Raw genomic sequence first — 20,124 nt, forward strand, 5'->3', positions numbered from 1 at the left:
TGGGAGGCAGGGCTATGATCAGGTGGCCCAGTGGCCATGGGCTGGGTGTGCCAGTGTCAGACAGGGGCCAGCAGCTGAAGTGATAAGCAGGCAGTAAATGGTATCTGGTGCTATGAGTTGCTACCAGATGAGGCCTGTGACAGCCTCCTATTTAGTGCCAGGTGAGCAAATAATCAGTGGGGAGACAACAAGTGAGCAGGCACTGAGAGATGTCGGGATGCTGCAGAGACCAAGGGGTGTGTATTTGGTGCTGTTGGTGCTGAAAGCTGGATGAGCAGTCTGCGTGCAATGGCCATGGTGATGGGTCATGCTGAATGTGTGATTGCCATGGGCAGATTCCTTGCCTGTGCAATGGGGTGGGAACAGGCTGCTTTGACCCTGGAGATTGTGGTCCTGTCCCACCACAAAGAGCCACTGGGACTCCCCAACTCCTGCTGTGCCCTGCCCGCTGACTTCACACTACATGGGGTCGGGGCCAGTTAGCCCAATCCATGGCTGGCTGTGTCTCTACTGTGCATCTGGGCCAGGCATAGTTTGGAAGCACTCCAGAAATAACGGCAATAGCAGGAACGCAGGAAGGTGTGAAAGTTCGATGGTACCTGACAGGGAACTTTGGAACAAGATAATGGCCAGGTCTGTGCACGCTGGGGAAAAGTGGGGCAGTCCACAGGGCACAGCACACCCATTTCCAGCAGGTAAGCAGGGGCTGCAGTGCAACGAAAGTACCCCAGGTGACCTGGTCAGTGGCTGCAGGCATTGCTGTGCCAGGCCATAGTTCTTGCTCTGGGACGTGGTGAGGCTACAGGAGTGCCCCTAGGAGTCCCAGTGATAAGGTGCTGGCTTCCCAGGAATCTTGGCAGGGTGGGAGGGAGGGCAGATGGGAGGGAGCGGTGTCTCAAAGATCACGGGCAGGTATTAATAGGAGGGAGCAGAGAGTGCACCCAACTGGCGGCACCAACCGGTGCGGGTGCAGCAGGTAAGGGGGCTGGGGGAGATGCAGGGGCTTAAGCTTCTTGGGGCATCCCACGAGCAACTCACATATCTGGCTGCAATTGGGCAAGCAACATAGAAATGGAGGCACCTTGGCACAAGCAGGGCAGGGCTCCTGGGCTGCAGAGACATCTCTGTCCGGCTGTGTAGATGAACCCATCCCTACCCCACACCTCTGTGCCCCTGGCTCAGTCCTTGCTCTGCAGTGCAGGGGGCTGGGGCACTGGTGAGCCAGTGACACTCACGAAGGGTTGAAATTCCTGCTCCCCTCATGTGTAAAGGGACAAAGTCTGCAGGAAAGTCTACGGGGCTGGCCGGGGCTTTGCTCTGCAGCAGTGCTGGCCTGCTGCCCTGCATGTGCTGCGGTACGTATAGGGTGCTGGACTGGGCTGGATGGAGCAGAAAGGTGGTCAGCACCAAGGCTGTCCTACAGAGGTGGATGGATTGGACTCAGTGCAATCCGGTGCCACGTTCAAGGCACCTCTTGTTGTGACCTTGGCACCCTCCCTGCCCCTTGCCCGGATCCCTGGGTGCGACTGAGCCATCTCTCATCTGCCAGCAGTGCAGCAGAGCCAGGGGCCATGGCGGCAGAGATGGTGCTGAGCCGCCGGCCCGGGCAGCCCCGCGGTGAAGTTCTGAGTGAGGCTGACCTGGAGGAGCTGGCACAGAGGAAGCCTCCCAGCAAGACTTCAACACGCGACTGTCTCCCGAAGGCAAGGTAGGGCTGGGGGAATAGAGCTGGGTGATCCATGCAGGGCTGCATCTCTGGGTTCCTCTGCTGCCCAGCAGTGCTGGTGCCCCTACGTTCAGCCCTGGCTCCCACTCCTTCCCCTGCAGATGCTCAGCCTCCACCGCCAAGTCCCTGCTCTTCCGCTTCTTACCTGTCCTGCGCTGGCTGCCCCGCTACCCTGTAAAGGACTGGCTGCTTGGGGACATTGCCTCAGGCTTCAGTGTGGGCATCATGCACCTGCCCCAGGGTGAGTGATGTGTCCCCATGCCGTGCCCTGCGTGAGGTTCTCAAGGGGTGAGGGCCAGGACTCATCCATCCATAACATTTCTCCCTGCTCTGCTGTGCCCAGGGCTTGCCTATGCACTGCTTGCTGGGCTGCCACCTGTCACCGGCCTCTACTCCTCCTTCTACCCCGTCTTCCTCTACTTCTTCTTCGGGACATCCAGACACAACTCCGTGGGTGAGCCAAGGGGCTGTGTGCGGCCATGGGAACGGAGGGGAGGGAGAGAGAATGAGAGGGATGAGATTTTATCTATGGCACAACGTTGCCGTGCCAATGAGCAAGAGGGTGGAGGGGCCTTTCTTCTGCCTTCACTTTACCTCACCAAGAAGGCAGTTGGCCAAAACAGAGCCAAAGCACCATGGGCACACTGAACAAGTGGTCATGTGCCTACTTTCTCAGAGAGGCCCCAACTGGTTGCCAAGCTCTGAACTTGGACTCCTTTCCTGCACATCCCCAGGTCCCTTCGCTGTCATATCCGTCATGATTGGCAGCGTGACAGACTCCTTGGTGCCCAGTGAGGACTTTATGGAGTTTGACAATGGCACCAATGGTACAGTAGTCAATGAGGCACAGCGGGATGCTGCCAGGGTAGAGCTGGTAGCCACCATCACAGTCCTGTCAGGAATCTTCCAGGTAAGGACCTAGCATGGACTTGTGGCTGTGGTGTCCCCATGCCCACAAGCTGTGGGACCTCCTACTGTCACCTTTCCTTCCAGGTGGCCCTGGGCCTCCTGCAGTTTGGCTTTGTGGTGACCTACCTCTCAGACCCACTAGTGCGTGGCTACACTACTGCTGCCTCTGTGCACGTCCTCATCTCCCAGCTCAAGAATGTCTTTGGTGTCTCCCTAGGAGAGCACTCAGGGCCACTCTCATTGTTTGTGGTGAGTGAGGGGCTCATTGACACTCTGGAATCCCCAGATGTGGTAAAGCATCACCTACAGGATACATAGAGTCTCCCCAAAAGAGCTAACAGCAAGCTATCTATCTGCTTTCTCTCATTCCCTCCTGCATCCTCCAGACCCTCATTGAGATCTGCAAGAAGCTGCCGGAGACCAATGTGGGCACCTTGGTTACAGCCATCATTGCCATGGTGGCCATCTTCATTGTGAAGGAGCTCAACCACAAGTTCTCTGCCAAGCTCCCCATGCCCATCCCCATCGAGCTCATCACGGTACTCAGAGCTGTCCCAGCTCTCCAAGGGGACACAGCCATGGCCTGGGGCAGGTGCCATCACCCATAGATGTCTCTGTGCCCTGCAGGGTGATGGGGGGTGGGACAGGGTGCCTCTGCAAAGGTGGCTCCAGGGCACACATCCCCTTGTCCTCCTGCATGAGTGTGCTTCTGCAGGGAGGCCCTGCCTCACCCAGCTACCCCCACAGATCATCATCTCCACTGGCATATCCTATGGTGTCAACCTGAACTCCAAGTATGGCATCTCTGTGGTGGGCAACATCCCCAGTGGGTGAGTGGGGCTGGATGGCAAGGGCAGCTGTGCTGGGGCACCACAGTGCCCACGAGGTCCCCTCCTGAGCCCCATCTTCCTGCCTTGGACATAGGTTGAAGCCGCCTGTGGTCCCTAACGTCAGCTACTTTGGGCAGGTGGTGGGCAATGCCTTCGCCATCGCTGTGGTGGGTTATGCTATCTGCATCTCCCTGGGTAAGATTTTTGCCCTGAAGCATGGCTACAAAGTGGACAGCAACCAGGTGATGCTCTGACACATATGCAGCCCCTTCCTTTGTAGTGTTTCACAGCTCTCAGCCCAAGAATGCATGGTGCTTCTCTGTCCTTGCAGGAGCTGATTGCTCTGGGCCTCTCCAACTTCCTGGGGGGCTTCTTCCAGTGTTTCGCCATCAGCTGTTCTATGTCACGGAGCCTGGTGCAGGAGAGCACAGGGGGAAACAGCCAGGTGGGTGCGGGTGATTCTGCCTGCCTTTGCTCTCTAAAATCCCTCCCAACATCCCCACACTGAGGTGTCAACATTGGGAGGCATGAACCAGGGCAAGGAGAACATCCAGGTTCACCCTGGCCTCCATCTCTCCCCTCAGGTGGCTGGTGTCATCTCATCCCTGGTGATCCTGGTAACCATCCTGAAAATCGGAGAGCTCTTCTATGACCTGCCCAAGGTGCAGCCAGTCCCACAGCCTCCACATCACTTCCCAGTCCTGCACATCCAGTATCACGGCAGCACAGGGGGGGGAAGTGACTGGAGGTAGCCTTGGATGTGGGGCACAGCCAAGTGCCCCCCAGATGTGCCCTTGGCACCTTCATGGATGCAGGCTTCTCTTGTAGGCCATCTTGTCTGCCATCATCATCATCAATCTCAAAGGCATGTTCAAGCAGTTCACAGACCTCCGCACACTCTGGAAGTCCAACCGTGTGGACCTGGTAGGGCACTGATTGGCCCTGAGAGAGTTCCTCAACCCTCCCCGGGGCTTATGATGCCATGCGATTAGGTCATGGCACAACTGATTGTGCCCTCTCTAGATGGTCTGGGTAGTGACGTTCATAGCCACCCTCTTGCTGAACCTGGACATTGGCCTGGGAGCCTCAGTGGCCTTTGCATTGCTCACTGTCATCTTCCGGACACAGCTGTGAGTACCCTTAGGCTGGGCTGGGCAGAAGGGAGATGTGGTTCCTTGGACATTTGTACTAACTCCCAAGGCTAGCACTAGGATGTCCTTGGTGCGGGGCTGTTGAGGAGTTAAGTGCTGGGGACCTGGTACAGTTTCCCAAGGGCAGAGGAAGCCCACAGGAACAGCCTGTTGCTCTGCTCCCCACAGCCCCCACTATTCCATCCTGGGGCGTGTCACCGATACCGATGTCTACAAGGATGTGGCTGAATACAAGAAGGTAAAAGCATTAAGGTGCTGGCATGGTGAGGGAAGAAGCACCCCCTAGAGGTGGGAGCAATTAGGAGCACCCCCAGGGCATTTTAAGGGAGGGCAAGAAGGGGCACATCTCTGTCCACAGGATAGCAAACCCACTCCATCCATCCCCAGGCACAGGAGGTCCCTGGAATAAAGATCTTCCGCTCCTCCTCCACCATCTATTTTGCCAACGTGGAGATGTACTCCGATGCACTGAAGAAGAAGGTAGGAAAATCTGCCCTGAGCACAGCAGGCAGGGTACAACACCCAGGTCCCTGTGGCCAGGGGAGATGTGGTCCTGGACATCAAGGCTGGCTTAGCAGCAGCATGGCGTCCCTCACATACTTCCACGGCATTACTGAGCCCCCTAGGCTCTGCCCCTCTTCCTGACACCATGGCCACGGGGCTGTATGGGTTTGCAGAGCGGCATCGATGTGGATCGCCTAATCGAGAAGAAGAAGAAGGCACTCAAGAAACTGAAGAAACAGCAAAAGAAAGCAGAGAAGGCAAAGAGAAAAAAGGTGCTTCCCAACACCCCCCTCTCGTGCTGTCCCACACCACTTCCCTGCCTGGCCCTAGCCTTCTGCCCATGCTAGGCAGCCCATGGAGCTTTCAGTTTGGCCCACGGCCACCAAACAGGGAGAGGCACTGGCACGCATCTGGGTTATCAGCATCACCTTTAACGTCAGTGGAAGAGGTTGCAGTCATTAATGATTAGATGGGGGAGCTGGTGAGTCATTCACAGTCTGTGGCAAGTTAATCATCAAAATGAAGAGTGAGAGCAAAGGCTAACTGGGGAGAGGAGTCTAATGAGGCCAGTACCAGTCATTGGGGTGAGCCCACAAGGTGACCCGGAAAGAACTTAGAAGCGGGACTTGAGTGTGAGCAAAGTGCCTGCTTCTGGCACATCCACCACCATAACACAACTAGAGCTCCTCCAAACCCCAATGCACAATAGGGCAGGACAAATCCAGGGTCCTGGGGGGACACTGCCCTGCAGAGTGCCCCCAGCACCCACGTGGTGAAGGGGTCTTCCCACAGGACACAGAGGCTGAGTGCAATGGGCCAGGCGTTGCGGTGATTGAGCTGAGTGGAGAGGAGGGCAGCACACCTGCTGAACCCACCCTGCGCTCACTGGGACTGCCCCAGCCTGACTTCCATGCTGTCATCCTGGACTTCAGCCCCGTCAACTTTGTGGACACAGTCTCCATCAAAATCCTGAAGAACGTAAGGAATCAGGGGTGGTGCAGGTGAAGGACAGCCAGATGGCTGCTCATCCCTTTTCCCTGACATGACTTTTACCATTTGCAGATCTTCAGGGATTTCCATGAAATAGAAGTGGATGTCTTTGTTGCCAGCTGCCCAGGTGAGGAGAAACCACAGGGCTATCAGCCTCTGCAGGGAACAGCCACCTCTGTGGGACACAGCTGCTGGCCACGGGGCTGCTGTGCCCTCTATGGTGTCCCCTACCCCAGGTTTCCCCCAGAGAAGAGTAGCTGCAGAGCCACACCATGGGGTGCCAGGTTGTCCACACTGGCTGCACATTGCTCTGGGGTCCCAGTGTGAGCTCTGCGATACCGGCTGTCCAGTCATGTCCTGAGCATCCTTTGGAGCACAGGGGGGTGGGAGGCTCATTTGGTGCCAGGTGCCAGAGCTTCACTGCTTCTCCCTCTGTGCAGCATCTGTTCTTGCCCAGCTGGAGCGGGGCAACTTCTTCAGCTCGACCATCACCAAGCATTGCTTCTTCCCCTCGGTGAACGATGCCGTGCTCCACATCAATGGGGGGACGCGCCCAGCCCCAGTAAGCGCCCAGCCCCGCCTTCCCCACTGCCACCGCTCTGCGGGACGGCACAGCCGACTTTCTTCTCTGCCCCCTTAGGCGAACCTCAGCACCAAAATGTAGCCCTGCAGAAGAGACAACGGAGGAGCAGGGCCATGCTGCCGGGAGGGCTTCGCCGCCTCCCTGCCCGGGGCCTGGAGCCTCTGTGGGACAGCGTGGGGCGCTTGGAGCCGGCCTGCTCCATGCTTGGGGCTGTCAGCACGGCTCCACCACAGCACGGGTTCCTCAATAAAGGCGTCCTCAGCCCGCTAGGTCTCATCTGTGCAAACGGCGCTGCTGGGCCAGCCGTGACCCGCTGCTCCCTGCGGGCGGCCCCAGGCTCACCGCAACCACCGTGCCTCCCTTTCCGTCGTCTAGACCTACACCAGGCGCGGGCACAAGCCGGGAGTCCCGTCCCTGTGCCGGTGATCGCGTACCGGTGATCGCGTACCGGTGATCGCGTACCGGTGATCGCGTACCGGTGATCGCGTACCGGTGATCGCGTACCGGTGATCGCGTACCGGTGATCGCGTACCGGTGATCGCGTACCGGTGATCGGGCCCTGCCCCAAACCCTTTCTGTCATCGCGCCCTCCCACCACAAGGCGGCGCAGCACCGAGGACCAGCTCTCTGTCCCCGCACGCATGCACATTTCCGCCCGCGAGAGCCGCTGAGCATTTTGCGCATGCGCCTCCCCGCCCCTCAGCTCCTTCCTTCCGCCTCCTGTTTCGCGCAGGCGTACTACAGCCCGCTCGGTCGCTGCAGGGACAAGATGGCGGCGTCCTCTGTATGCCGGGCGGCCGGGCGGGTTTTACTGCGGGGCCCGCATCCCTGCGTGAGTCGCTGTGGGGACATTGGGGCAGCGGTGGGGCGGCTGGGAAGGATGGTTGGGGGAGTGGGTGGGCGGGCGGGCAGCTCGGCTGCGCTGTGCGGCGGAATGGCGGAATTCAGCCCGTATCTTGGCCCGGAAGGTCATGGGGACGGGTGGGCAGCGAGGGGCGGATGGGAGCCGCGAATGCGAGAAGGCCGCTCTCACCGGCCTGGCCCGACAATGTGCCCAGTTGTCTGCGTGCTGGAGGCCTGTGAGGCAGAGGAGAGGTGTTGGTTGGTGCTGAGAGCTTTCATTTCAGGCGGCCCTGCTGCCTCTGACAAGGAACCGCGGTACCGCCACCTACGCGCAGACACTCCAGAACATCCCTGAGACAAACATCACCACGCTGGACAACGGGCTGCGGGTGGCCTCGGAGGAGTCCAGCCAGCCAACGTGCACGGTGAGCCTCAGGCAGATTGAGGACTCGACAGTAGTCAGCTTTGCCCAGACTGTCACCGATTTCCCACAGTGACAAACCTGGCTTTGAACTGAAGTTTGATGAAGACTTCAGTCAAGCTGTAGTAGTAGGAGGCCTAGCCTGGCTTTGTACAAGTCTGGCCAAGCTTTTGCACTGTACTGGTTTCCTGAGCTCTGTAGTTTTTGATGTAGTCCCACATGTAAGCTGTAACTGACCAGAAGTAGTTTCATCTTTGGCAAACCTGTCAAAGGTTTTTGTGAAACTGCTGTGTTAAATGCTTGAATGTGTGCTGGAAATAGTTCACAGAATCACCAAGGTTGGGAAAGACGTTCAAGATCATTCAGTCTAACCATCCATGTATCACCAATAGTACTCACTAAACCATGTCCCTCAACGTGAAACACAAAATCCGAACGTCCTCAACACAAAATCCAGTTGCTTGTTACTATTTTGGAGCTACTGTTGAAGCAGGCTTCTTTTCCTTGCTGTTACACTTATGGCATGAGTCTTGAACATACTGCCTGCTTGTTAGTTTTCTAATACGTGTGTTTGATATCTTTGCTGTTAGGTGGGTGTGTGGATTGGGGCTGGGAGCCGCTATGAGAATGAGAAGAACAGTGGGGCTGGGTATTTCGTGGAACATCTGGCATTTAAGGTAAGACTGGGTCTGGCATAAGACAATGGAGACAGTGTTGCAGAAGTTCACTGACACGTTAGTTCTTGCTTTGGAGGCTGTAGGTATTAGAAGAAGTGTAGGTGTGAATCAGAATTAGTTCATCTGAATGTTAGAGGCTTTGCGTATAGCATAACAATAAACTTTAAAAAGCATCTAGTCTGTATGGTGTTCTTTGTTTGAATGTGGGGCAACTTGCATGAACAAAGGCTGTCATTTATTAGTTGGTATTTTTCCTTTTGAAGGAGGAAAGTCATAGGTTGGACTGATTCTCAGATGCTGTTGTTCCTTACTATAACACACTCATAAAACTGATGAAACACGTTTTCTCAGGGTAGCAGGCAGAGCTGAATGCAGCATTTCCTTATAACTGTTTGTTTATCTTTGGATTTGTTGGTGGGTCAATGAAATTTGGAGACTGCATCTCATGCTTTGCTCTAGCTGTGTCTGCTAACAGGCCTAGGACAAAAAGCATCTAAGCCTGGGGCTTGTTGATATAAGTCCAGCCCATGTCACTGCAGACAACTGCAGTATCTGTTTTGCTCCCTAAGGATGAGCTCTATTTCAGAAGCCATGTTCTGCTCCTATTCTGGTATCTTCTGAATACTGCTAGTTAAATGGCTAGAAACCTGCTTCCTGTTTTTAGTGGTGACTTGCCCTTGTTTACTTACACTGATGTGATTTTTCAGCCACCGTTGTACTTTAGCTTAGATCTTCTCCTTCCCTTTGGGTTTCATTTGGCATTTCAAAATACACTTCAGCCATTTTTTAGCTACAGTAAATAAGCCAAGTGCCAAATATTTTGCTTTCTGCACTAGCTCTTGTTTTTGTAAATCAAGTGACAGGTTTTATTGTATAAGGTTTTTACTGTTCTTTTTACTGCTTTATTTCAGCCACATGGGAAAGCTGTTCACTATCTCTGTATTTCTGCATACTTCTAGGGCACAAAGAAGCGTCCTTGTGCTGCCTTGGAGAAGGAAGTGGAGAGTATGGGAGCTCACTTTAATGGGTACACCTCACGTGAGCAGACTGCCTATTACATAAAAGCCTTGTCCAAGGACATGCCGAAAGGTAGGATGGCAGTGTGAAGAAAAGCAGGTGCTTCTCCCCCACCAGTATACTTTCTAGCAATTGACCAGGGAATGAGGCTGTTGCTGAGTAGTGAGTTGAAGATGGTATTTGGCAATTGGAGGGAGCACTGCCAAGAAATGGTGCTTTAAGGCTGCAAGCTCACTTGTGCCTAAAAGCAGCTTTGCAGACCTCTTTTCTTCAGGCTGTGCTGTATTGCTGGAAGGCAGGGGCTAGGGTTCAGTAGTGTGTAGCTGCTTTATGGAGCTAAGAAAATGAGGTCAGCAACAGCTACTGTGCCAGAAGTGCTCAGTGCCACTCTTGTGGATATCGCATATGCTCTGTGCTTCCTACAGTGTGCAGGCTGCTGTTTGGGTCAGTTTTGTCCAGAGGAGGTGGTTTGAGTCAGAGCTGTTGTTATGACTCAGTCCTACTTTTGATGTGGACTATGCTATAGATATTGCAGGCTCTCCACAGGAATTCAGCTTGTTTCTGCAACGGTACCTTGTTTCTGGCATGCATCACCTTCTGTGTTTGTTACCTTCTGCCAGCTTTCTGCTGGCAATGGTGAGCTATCACCGATGCTTGGCAAGCTGATTTAGAGATTTCTTCATGCTAAAACTGTGTTATCTGTCCTTCTCCGATGCTGTGGGAAAGGATATGTTGTGTTGTGCCACCATCCCAGCACAGTTTATTTCCCCTCTTGCTGTATCCCTGCTGCTTTGTCTGTCTTTTCTCCTTTCAGCAGTGCTGGGTAGCAGTGAGGCAGCAAGACTGCTAATGTAGCAAATATGTTGCAGTGGTTGAGCTTCTGGCTGACGTTGTGCAGAACTGTGCACTGGAGGAATCTCAGATCGAGAAGGAGCGTGGTGTCATCCTTCAGGAGCTCGAAGAAATGGACAATGACTTGACAAACGTCACCTTTGATTACCTTCATGCCACTGCTTTCCAAGGCACTGCACTGGCCCGCACCGTCGAGGGGACCACAGAGAATATCAAGTGAGCTACAGACTGGTTGCACTATGCAGCTTGTGGGTTCAGTCCTTGGGGTGCGTAACTCCTGCAAGGAAACCAGTTGGAGTGTATGCAGGGAGTAAGTGAGGCTGTATGTGGAGGTGATACGTGCCCATGGGCTTCTCATGTCTTGACTGTGTTTTCCATCTTGATGCTGGTACATGTGTAATGCTGCACGTGTTCTTCTCTAGAATCAGTCTTTGTGCAAGATCTGATGCTGGTAGGGCTTGGCTGAACCTTTGCCCATACTTGTTGGCTTACACCTTTAAGGCATTAAGAGCTAGTGGCGCTCATTAAAGCGGTGGCCTCAAGCATACACACCTGTTAGAGCCTTGGTTTCCCTGTACCAAGGGTTGATACTCTAGTCTGCGTGTGAACACTGTCTTTAACTCTTCCTCTTGAACACCTGTTTCCATTGTCTGTGTTCCAGAATTAGAGTGCAGGCAAAAAAGGCAGTACAGTTGTACTTCAGGGAAGTATTATTACCCTATAACTAACTGAATCAGCAGCATCACTTTTTTCCTCTACACAGTGAATTCAGTCTCTTATCCCTTCAACTCTGAGAAGCTGATCTATTAGGTATTTCTTTGTGCTTTCTAGGCATCTGACTCGAGCAGACCTAGCTTCATATATTGATACTCACTTCAAGGCACCTCGTATGGTCCTGGCAGCTGCTGGAGGTAAGCCCTAGAGAGAGACTCTGGTGGTCAACCCCCTTGGCATGCATCTCTAATGTGAAATAACATGATTTTATTAAATGGAGCTCTATCAACTTCTCCTGTTGCCAGGTATTTCTCACAAGGAACTGGTAGATGCAGCTAGGCAGCACTTCAGTGGGTTGTCTTTTGCGTACAAAGAAGATACTGTGCCTATTCTGCCACGCTGTCGTTTCACAGGGAGTGAGGTAAAGTTGTTTTTGTTCCAGTCAAAACAAGCAGCTGTTGCCAAACTGTTGAATGGATACAAGACTAGCTGTAGTCGCTCCTGTTCACGCATCTCAGAAGCTGATAGCACAGCGTGTTGGTAGTGTTCCCATGTTCTGTTCTTTAGGCTTATTGCCACAATATGTTGGGTTTTAGATAGAAACAAAGTCCAGTAAGAATGTGAGGCTGTTGCTCACAACATCTAATGGAAATACTTATCACAGCAAGTGATTTGTCCTCAGTAGAGCCTGAGGCAATTTTGTTTCGCTGGGGTAACATTAAGTTCTCCGGTTTGTCAACTTGGGATTGCAGCAGGCTGCAGACAAAATCACCATGCTCAGTCAGCTCTTCTCTGTTCCTTGGTGACTTCCTAGATCCGTGCCAGAGACGATGCTCTGCCTGTTGCCCATGTTGCTCTTGCTGTGGAGGGGCCAGGATGGGCTGATCCCGACAACGTTGTCCTGCATGTGGCAAATGCTATCATGGGACGCTACGACCGCACGTTTGGAGGTGGCAAGGTAGGAGACCTGGGAATGTGACAGGGAGAGCCTGGAGCCTTTTCTGTAGAATACTGTGGAGCCACCAGATGAAAGGGATTTATGGGAGGCTGTTCTGTTTAGTTTCCAGCTTTGGTCAGAGATGTGGAAAATGGAAGTTTAATGGAGGCTAACCCAGAACAGTTTTTAAGATGTGATGCTAGGAAATGAGTTGAGCCTTTTCTGCTGTTTGGAAGAAATTCAAGTGATGAATTCTCAGCAGCTTTTCCTGCCTTCTTAACCTGACTGCTCAGTCAGGAGAGCAATGGTAGAAACAGGACAGAGTAATCCATAGTCTTATGATGCAGGCCTGCCTTGCAGGTGTAAAGCAGTTGGAACTTATATGAAGCCCCAGTACTACATCCTTTCTTGTCTATAATTTGTCTTGACTGCTAACCCCTGCTACTGGGAAACCTTGTACTTGCCATTTTCTCCACTCCTATAGCGGTATATGTACCAGTTCCTCATCTGCTGCTGGGAAGAGAAAAGATTTTGCTGTATAGACTTCTAGGCCATTGTGTGTGGCTTTTCCAACTGTGACTCTCATCTGTTGCCCACATGAAGAGCCTAAATTAAGCTCTCCTTTGAAAAGCGTTACACTCTGTCTTGTCTGCGGTCCTTGTGAAAACAGCTCAGGGGGAAGGAATTTGAGCTCTGAGGAGTCTGTCTGGTTGAAATGGCTGATGGTATCTCCTTCCTTACAGCACCAGTCCAGCAGACTAGCTGCGCTCGCTGTGGAGCATAAACTCTGCCACAGTTTCCAGACGTTCAACACTTCCTACTCTGATACTGGCCTCTTTGGTTTTCATTTTGTTGCTGATCCTCTGTCTGTAGATGATATGATGTTTTGTGCTCAGGGCGAGTGGTAAGTACAAGTTTGGCAAAAGATCTGACCTTGTGGGAGGGTAAGCTGGTGGAGGTCATGTCTGGCCTCCAGAGTGCTGCATCTCTGCGTGAATGCCTCAGTAACTTGCATTCTGGTTGTGTGATCCTGTCAGTGGTTTCTGTAATTGTGTCAGGATTGCTTTTGAGGATTTTAATCCCTTTGGGTTCTTCAGGTCTTTGGTGCATAGCTTCCACACATTAGCACTGAGGCTTTGGCTCTTTCTGTACAAGTAAGACCTTTCCTTAAAGACAGGGCTCTCTGAGGTACAAACGTACAAAAGACATGTGCCTGCTGTCTCGTTAGGTTTGGGCAAAGCAGGCAGAGTTCGTGTCTTCCAAACGGTTGTGTTGTGACTGACACATGCCCTGCTGCTGGAGCCATGCCAGCATTTGTGGCCTTCTGTTGGTCTTACTCTGTATACATACGTGCCATTAATGGTTCAAGGTTGCATCTGAGCTTCAGAGCCGTGCTGTGCTGTGAATAGAGCAGATGGAGTTAGCCCTTGCCCCAGAGACGTTGCGGTTGGCAGGGGAGGAAGGGATTTAGCAGCTGGAGTCCAAACAGATTCTATATAACTGTCTTATTCTTTCAGCATCAGTTTCCATAGCAGCTTGGCATGTGTGGGAATAGCTGACACGCCTGCCTTCTCTTGTGATAGCATACCACAGACCGCTTGCTGCTGTGCCTGATAGGCAAGCTAGAGTCGACACCAGAGCTGCTTAGACCTTTGTGAGTGCAACTCAGCATGGAAACTGTTGGCTGATATTCCCTGCCTATCAGCTTCAGCTCTTTCACTTGCCTCCTGCTGTTTGTTGCTCTCTATTCCTTAGCTACGCTGTGGTGGTCAGGACTGAATCTCAGGCCTGCAAGACAAGTGATGCTAATAGCATATTTCTGCAGACTTGGGAAGGGAAGAATGCGCTTTCTGCCTGAACGGACAAACGCCTCTAAGAGCTTTGGTGGTCCTGTGTCTGTTGCAGGATGCGTCTGTGCACTAGCACCACGGAGTCAGAAGTGAAGAGAGCCAAGAACTATCTGCGGAGTGCCATGGTGGCTCAGCTGGATGGTATGTTCTGGCTTATAGAATAAAAGCTGTTCAGTGCTTTTGGATCTCTAGTGGGGAGTGGGAGCTCTGCTAGATGTATTACAGTACTATTGGCAGGTGCTGGGCAAAACTCCCTTTCTCCTTCTCCTTCTATGGTTTCAGAGTAGCTGATTACAGTCTGTTGTGCTACAGGCTTACTCTGACTCTGTCAGAGTCTGTAAACTTGTTGTCGTTTTCCTGCTGCAAGTGAATAATACATATGTACTGTTTGGTGAACTTGGAATTTAGATGTTCAAGCAGGTCTGCCTTGGCAGTAATGCTTTGGAGATCAGGAAGAGTGTTTGCATTGCTTAATTCCTGCTGAAGCTGCTTAGTGTGATTACTGTGACTTCATTAGAACCTGGTTAATGGCTAGAGTTGTCTGCCTTGGCTGATGATCAGGCTGTGAAATTTGGGAAACCGTTCAACTTTGCTGACAGTATCTTCAACACCTAGGTACTACTCCAGTGTGTGAAACAATTGGAAGCCATCTCTTAAATTACGGACGCCGTATCTCTCTGGAGGAATGGGATTCCAGGATTTCTGTAGGTACCTGTTTGTTTTCTTTGGGAGTCCTGAGCACACTTGGCACTGCCGTTTTTCTGGCCTTAGTTTGCCTCAGTAATGCAAGGCTTACTTCTCCCTTAGGTATGCAGCCTGGAGCCCAGGCACTCAGGTCACTAGTAGGAGTACAGTAGAGTACTGGCAAAGACTTGATGTATCCTGTGACCTTGAGTCTAAATCCACTCCATCCCAGTGAGAGTTAAACATCCCAGCTTTGTTAAACAACCCAACTGGAAATTCCTTTAATAGTTGTCCTGGAGGTGGCCACCATCTAATTTGTATAGTTGTGTAGCTGTTGTATCCCCTTGGAGCCTTCAGATTTTGGACTGCTATGTCTTCAGTACCCTCAGAGGAGTGCACTGTGTAGAGCATAAGCTGTCCTTGCTGACCAGGGCTGGACAGTTGGTGTGGATGGCCCTTGTGGATCCAACAGCACGTTTTTAATTATCTTGATATGTAATAACAGTAGTAACTTCAAGCTTTGAGAAATCTAAGTCTGCCAGAAGGGTCATTAATTGCTTGTTTATTACTCATTAGGCTGTTGATGCAAAAATGGTGAGGGATGTATGCAGTAAATACATCTATGACAAATGCCCAGCGCTTGCAGCAGTCGGTGAGTGACCAGTCAGTTCTTCTGGGGTAGCTCAATAAATGGGGTGGTCAAGAGCTGAGCAGAAGCAAAGTGCAGGCACTTTGTATACGTCTGTTTTGGCCTCTTAAGTGCTCTGGCTCTGTTATTACCTTCCTGCCTCTGAACATTAGGTGTGCCAAAGCACGTTTGCCAGGAGATCAAACCTGGAGGTGATGGAGACGCAGTGACAGTGAGCTGCTGGCCGTCCTCCCACCTCTGCTGGATGTGGAGCTGTGACTAAGAATGGGAGTCCCATAGCTGGGTGTGGGTCCAGTGGCATCTGCCAGGTGTCCTTACCCTGGGGTCATGGTGGTTTATGTAAGTGAAGCGAAGGGGCCCAGTCCTGCTGTGCTGCTCTGGCATGTCTGTCTGGCCAAGGATAAATTCCTCCCAGAAAACCTGCCTGAGCAGCTCAGCTCTGCTGCCTCCTCCTTCCTGCATCGTGGGTTCCCCTCCTCCTTGCGTTTGCTTACTCTGGGCCTGCAAAGTAGAGCAGTGCTGAAGGGAGAGGATTTTCAAGCAGGAAGTTGGAAAGAATTAGCCAGAATTTCCATTATTTGGTTGCCCCCTGTATTTCATGTTTGTATGTGAAGCTGTACTGGGTGTTGTGGAAGAACATGAGCAAAGAACCTATTCTGAGGGGAAGAAAAATAAAAAGCAATGGTTTCTCTGTCAGGAGACGGCATTTGCCAGTTTTCCTGATTCAGGTTTGAGCTGCAGTTACCTGGTTTTGCATGTAGCTGTTCTGGATTATGAGCACGGTATACTCTGCCACCATCTGCTTTACAGCTATGGGAAACCACACGGTGATTTTAATTACAGCTCCAGTGACTAACTCTTGTTCTGTTCACTCAGGTCCCATTGAACAGCTGTTGGATTATAACCGTATCCGCAGTGGCATGTACTGGATCCGTCTGTAGGATGTGTCCCTGCTGGATGGAGCAGTGAAGCTCTGTACTGTGACAGGGCTCCCAGAATTGTCTGGCTCTGAACGTCTTGTGGGACAAGGAGGAGTCCTATCCAAATGGCTGTCTTGGTGTTAAATGTACAATAAAAAAAAGATAAATATATCTTCTATGAAGTTGGTTCTGCTAGGTGCTGACTGTGTCTTGCTGGGCCGCAGGTGCTGGCGTTGTTGATCTGACCAAACTGGCGAGGTATGGGAGCAGTAAGCCTTGGTTTGTCAGAGCTCGTGCTAGAAACTTGTCTGTCTGCAGCTCCTCACTCTGTCCTGAGCTGGCACTGTCCTGCCATGCCAGCAGTCTTGTCTTTAGGCTGGCTGCAGGATCTCTTCCCTGGTATGAAACTGCTGAGGAAGCTCTGGCTGTGCTGTGGAGTGGCAGCGTGGTCAAATAGGGGTTATAGCATTCCTGCTTTGTAGAAATGAAAATGAAAGTCCCTTGCCCAAGAGGACTTCTGTGCTGTCATTACTGCTTGTCAAGGAGATCAGAATGTGTCTTCAGAAAGGCTGCCTCTTCCTGGCCCTGAGGTGTGATGGTAATATTTCTGTCCTTGCTATTTGTTGCCCATTTGTTGGGTTGGCTGCCTCCCTGGGAAAAGCTGTGTAATGTCTCTCTCCTTGATTAGTTTCATGCAAAACTGATCAGCTGAGTCCCTACCACCTGCTTTAATTGGTGAAGGTGATCAACCTGGCCTTGCCTGATGCTGCCTCAGTGCAGCTGAGCAGAATCAGGAGTTCTGAGGAGCTGAACTGTTGCTAGACAGTCATTTTTCAAGAGCCCTTATTGGGATGTGGTGCCTGTCATCTTTAGGAATTTGGTTGCTGTAAGCCAGCTCAGTGAGCACTTACCTACATGTTCCTAATACAGATGAGCCACCATCCATCCAGACAGTCCCACCCATCTGTACTGAAGTATAGAATGACCTGTCCTGCACCTGGAAGATATCTCAAAGTCTGACTAGCTGGAAGAGTTACCTGGATGCTCCTGTATTTTGCCCTCAGGAAGTTGGAACGCAGAACTGAAAGCAGAAAGGATGAAACCAAGCAGAGGGTTTGAAGGGCAGCTTCCCACCAGGTGGCACTAGCTTACGCTGGGAAGCTGCAAGGTTCTCTGGTTTTTGTCTCTGGAATTGGTCTCCCGGGGATTCTCGTTTAATTTCTAGGTGCTGCCCTGACAAGTGGGATTTAAAAATAGTGTAAAAGTTTCTAAGAGTTAGTCATTACACTTGAGACTAATCCAGTGTACTAAATCATTTGTGCTGAATCTGGATTCTTGAGGAGAGAGTCAGTGTGTCTGAACTCATTGCGTATAGTAGGCAAGTTTGAAACTGTTAAATGTTCTCTGCAATTTGGGTTTAACTACCATCGCAAGCTCTGGCTCGTTGGAAGTGCACTGAGGGCTGCAAAACCAAACAAGCTCACTTACGCCTTGTGGAACCACTAAATTGCTCTGCCTTGGGTTTGTGATTGCAATTAGCCTGTAATCCTCCTGTCTTCCATTGCTTGATATATTTTTTTTCCCCCTTGGTGATCTTTCTTTCCTTGTGTTTCTCACCAACTGCAAAGCGCTCTGGCAGAAGTACATTGTTGCTTCAGCATTTCCTACACCTTTTCTTTGTTGGGGGGTTCTTGGAAAGGCTTTTCCTTGCGTAAATCTGCAGCCCCTCCTGCACTACTTTGTCCTGAGGAACAGATTCAACCCCCTTTGCAACTGTTGCTTCACAGGCTTTGTTTCTGTGCAGAAGAGGCAGGTGGTGCAGAGCAGCGTGCAGCTGCAGCTCTGCAAGGCTGCCTGGGCTATGCAGTGCTGGAAGGGTGGTGGTTGTTTTATTTCCACACATGCTTTTATCCATGCGAAATGTATCTGATCTAGAGTGGGATCTGTGCTCTGGTGGGCAGCGTTGTGTGCAGAGCTTTAGTGATGAGGGGCTTGGGAAGCACAACCTGGAACTCGGGCAGACTCATCAGATACTTGGCAGCTGAGTCCCTCTGTGCTGGAGGACGTGAAGCCCTGATCCAGTTGGCAGGTCGCCACTGTTTGAGCCACAGGCATGTGTTTCTGTTCCACCATTAGAGCAGCCTTAGTCCAAGAGAACCCAACCTGGGAAATATCTGGCACGACAGAAGCATCTGCCCGAAATTTTCTTCCTGAACCTTGAAAAAGCGAGGTGTTTTCCTGGACCTCTCTCCTCCCCTTCCTGTGGTTCCCACTGTCTGATGAAGGACAGCAGCAGTGCCAAAGGAGGAGTTGGAACCATCCCTAGGACAGGACAATTCTCTGAAACTGGAGATGGCCTGGGTGACCCAATAAATCTGTTTCCTGGCTGCCTGGACAATGCAGGATTGTTTGTCAGGGCTCTTTGACCAGTCTAGTTCTCAATGGCTGAAGTGTTTTATTTTGCTACTTCACTTGAAAGGTTAGTTGGGATCCCATTAGAATGTGCTGATAAACTTCATTTGATGTAGGAATTGGCCTTGGCTCCCTCCTCTTTTGCGCAGTTAAATGTCTCATCCTTCCTCCACATAGTTCCCTCTTTGAAGCTTACACCTTCCACTACCTCCAGGCAATCATCTTCCCTCTGACACCTTGAAAGGAGGGGTTGGGAAGGAGGATGCTTTGTGCACGTATACCCAAGGCTCTGTGAAGCCATCTGCACAGTACCTCAATGATGTTTTTTTTCCACCATGCTGCAGCCTTGCACTGGGCCATGTAGCAAGGAAAGCTCTCAGTACCCCCTGCATGTGGGGCAGGGGCAGCTGTGCAGGGTGGGTCTGCCTGTGCAGCAGGCAGCCCCTTTGATATGTGAGCTGCTTGTTGGGGATGTGGGCGCTTGCCAAGAGACACGGACTGCAGCAGCCAATTGTCGGTAGTTGCCTCACCTGAACTAATTACCCCCACCCCCCGGAAAGTACAGTTGATACTAATCATAGGTGCTGAGCCAAGCCTGTCCTCAGGGAACCAGGGAGGTTTGGAGCCGTGCCTCTGCTCGGTGCCAGTGAGCTGCTGGGAGGAGAGAGCCCTCAGCCCTCCGGGCCAGTTCTCCACCAGCTCTCCTGCTGAGGCTCACAAGAAGACTGAATGTTCCTTATGATGCAGCATCGCCACAGCAAAGGTCGGGGTTGCTGGGGTGAGGTGGTACCAGCGTGTGGCAGACCTCCACCTCACTGTGCCTTCTGTGCCACATGCAGACATGGCACAGCAGGAGAGCAGCACTGCCTGCATGCATATCCTGAAATCCCCTATGGGAAAGGCTCATCTAAAGCTGTGGTGCATTCTTTGCTTGGGAAAGAAGCGGACAAAGGGCCCATCCAGGCCTGACTGCCAGCTCCAGCCATCCCTGGCGGTGTGAGATTGAGTGGGGCACGGTGCAGGACTTGTCAGCATTGTCTCTGCTCTTTCTTCAGCAGCCTGGGTGGAAGGGGATGAGCCTGAGCTGGATATCCTCATTAAAGCTGCCTTACCCCCACACGCCACTCAATGAGGATCAGTGGTTCTCACTTTTCATCTCTCCAGCTCCATTCCATCATGTGTTTTCTGGATGCCCTGTATCGCCTGCTGGAGCTGCTTGCTGAACTTCCTGCACACTGGAATGGTTTAAGGCTCTGTATGAGAATCATACAGCACAGGACAGCAGATGGATTGAATGCTATGTGACCTGATTGGGGCAAGGCTAATTATGTAATTAAGATATTGAAACAGGAGCTTCAATACTCGAGTGCTATACCAGGAAGTTCCAGCATCAGGATGCTGAGCCTTCAGCTTGCTGTGCACCCAACTGTCTGTGGGGAGCTGGCACTCGGAGCG

General features: G+C 51.8%; 2 protein-coding genes across 4 annotated transcripts; both read left to right on the forward strand.

Moving 5' to 3' along the window:
• Positions 1 to 1,239: 1,239 nt before the first annotated feature.
• Positions 1,240 to 6,951, forward strand: SLC26A6 (solute carrier family 26 member 6). 3 transcript variants are annotated; one of them, XM_048957088.1, is made up of 20 exons: positions 1,240 to 1,355; positions 1,553 to 1,708; positions 1,828 to 1,967; positions 2,070 to 2,180; positions 2,461 to 2,636; positions 2,720 to 2,884; positions 3,022 to 3,174; positions 3,383 to 3,465; positions 3,560 to 3,707; positions 3,797 to 3,910; positions 4,050 to 4,127; positions 4,294 to 4,389; positions 4,489 to 4,595; positions 4,785 to 4,854; positions 5,004 to 5,096; positions 5,294 to 5,392; positions 5,913 to 6,098; positions 6,183 to 6,237; positions 6,551 to 6,672; positions 6,751 to 6,951. In XM_048957088.1, the coding sequence occupies exons 2-20, from the start codon at positions 1,572 to 1,574 to the stop codon at positions 6,772 to 6,774; spliced, it is 2,157 nt and encodes a 718-aa protein (XP_048813045.1). In that variant the 5' UTR covers positions 1,240 to 1,355; positions 1,553 to 1,571; the 3' UTR covers positions 6,775 to 6,951. The 3 variants fall into 3 exon arrangements, with proteins under 3 accessions (XP_048813045.1, XP_048813046.1, XP_048813043.1); XM_048957089.1 differs by having other exon boundaries at positions 1,265 to 1,355; positions 1,550 to 1,708; XM_048957086.1 differs by having other exon boundaries at positions 1,316 to 1,425.
• Positions 6,952 to 7,391: 440 nt separating this feature from the next.
• On the forward strand, positions 7,392 to 16,428 carry LOC125698811 (cytochrome b-c1 complex subunit 1, mitochondrial). Its single transcript, XM_048957616.1, has 13 exons — positions 7,392 to 7,525; positions 7,821 to 7,961; positions 8,548 to 8,634; positions 9,594 to 9,723; positions 10,521 to 10,719; positions 11,335 to 11,414; positions 11,523 to 11,638; positions 12,032 to 12,175; positions 12,898 to 13,058; positions 14,060 to 14,145; positions 14,620 to 14,708; positions 15,265 to 15,340; positions 16,214 to 16,428. The coding sequence occupies exons 1-13, from the start codon at positions 7,463 to 7,465 to the stop codon at positions 16,276 to 16,278; spliced, it is 1,437 nt and encodes a 478-aa protein (XP_048813573.1). The 5' UTR covers positions 7,392 to 7,462; the 3' UTR covers positions 16,279 to 16,428.
• Positions 16,429 to 20,124: the final 3,696 nt, after the last annotated feature.

This window comes from Lagopus muta, chromosome 11, assembly GCF_023343835.1.
Source record: "Lagopus muta isolate bLagMut1 chromosome 11, bLagMut1 primary, whole genome shotgun sequence".
NCBI classification, from domain to species: Eukaryota; Metazoa; Chordata; class Aves; order Galliformes; family Phasianidae; genus Lagopus; species Lagopus muta.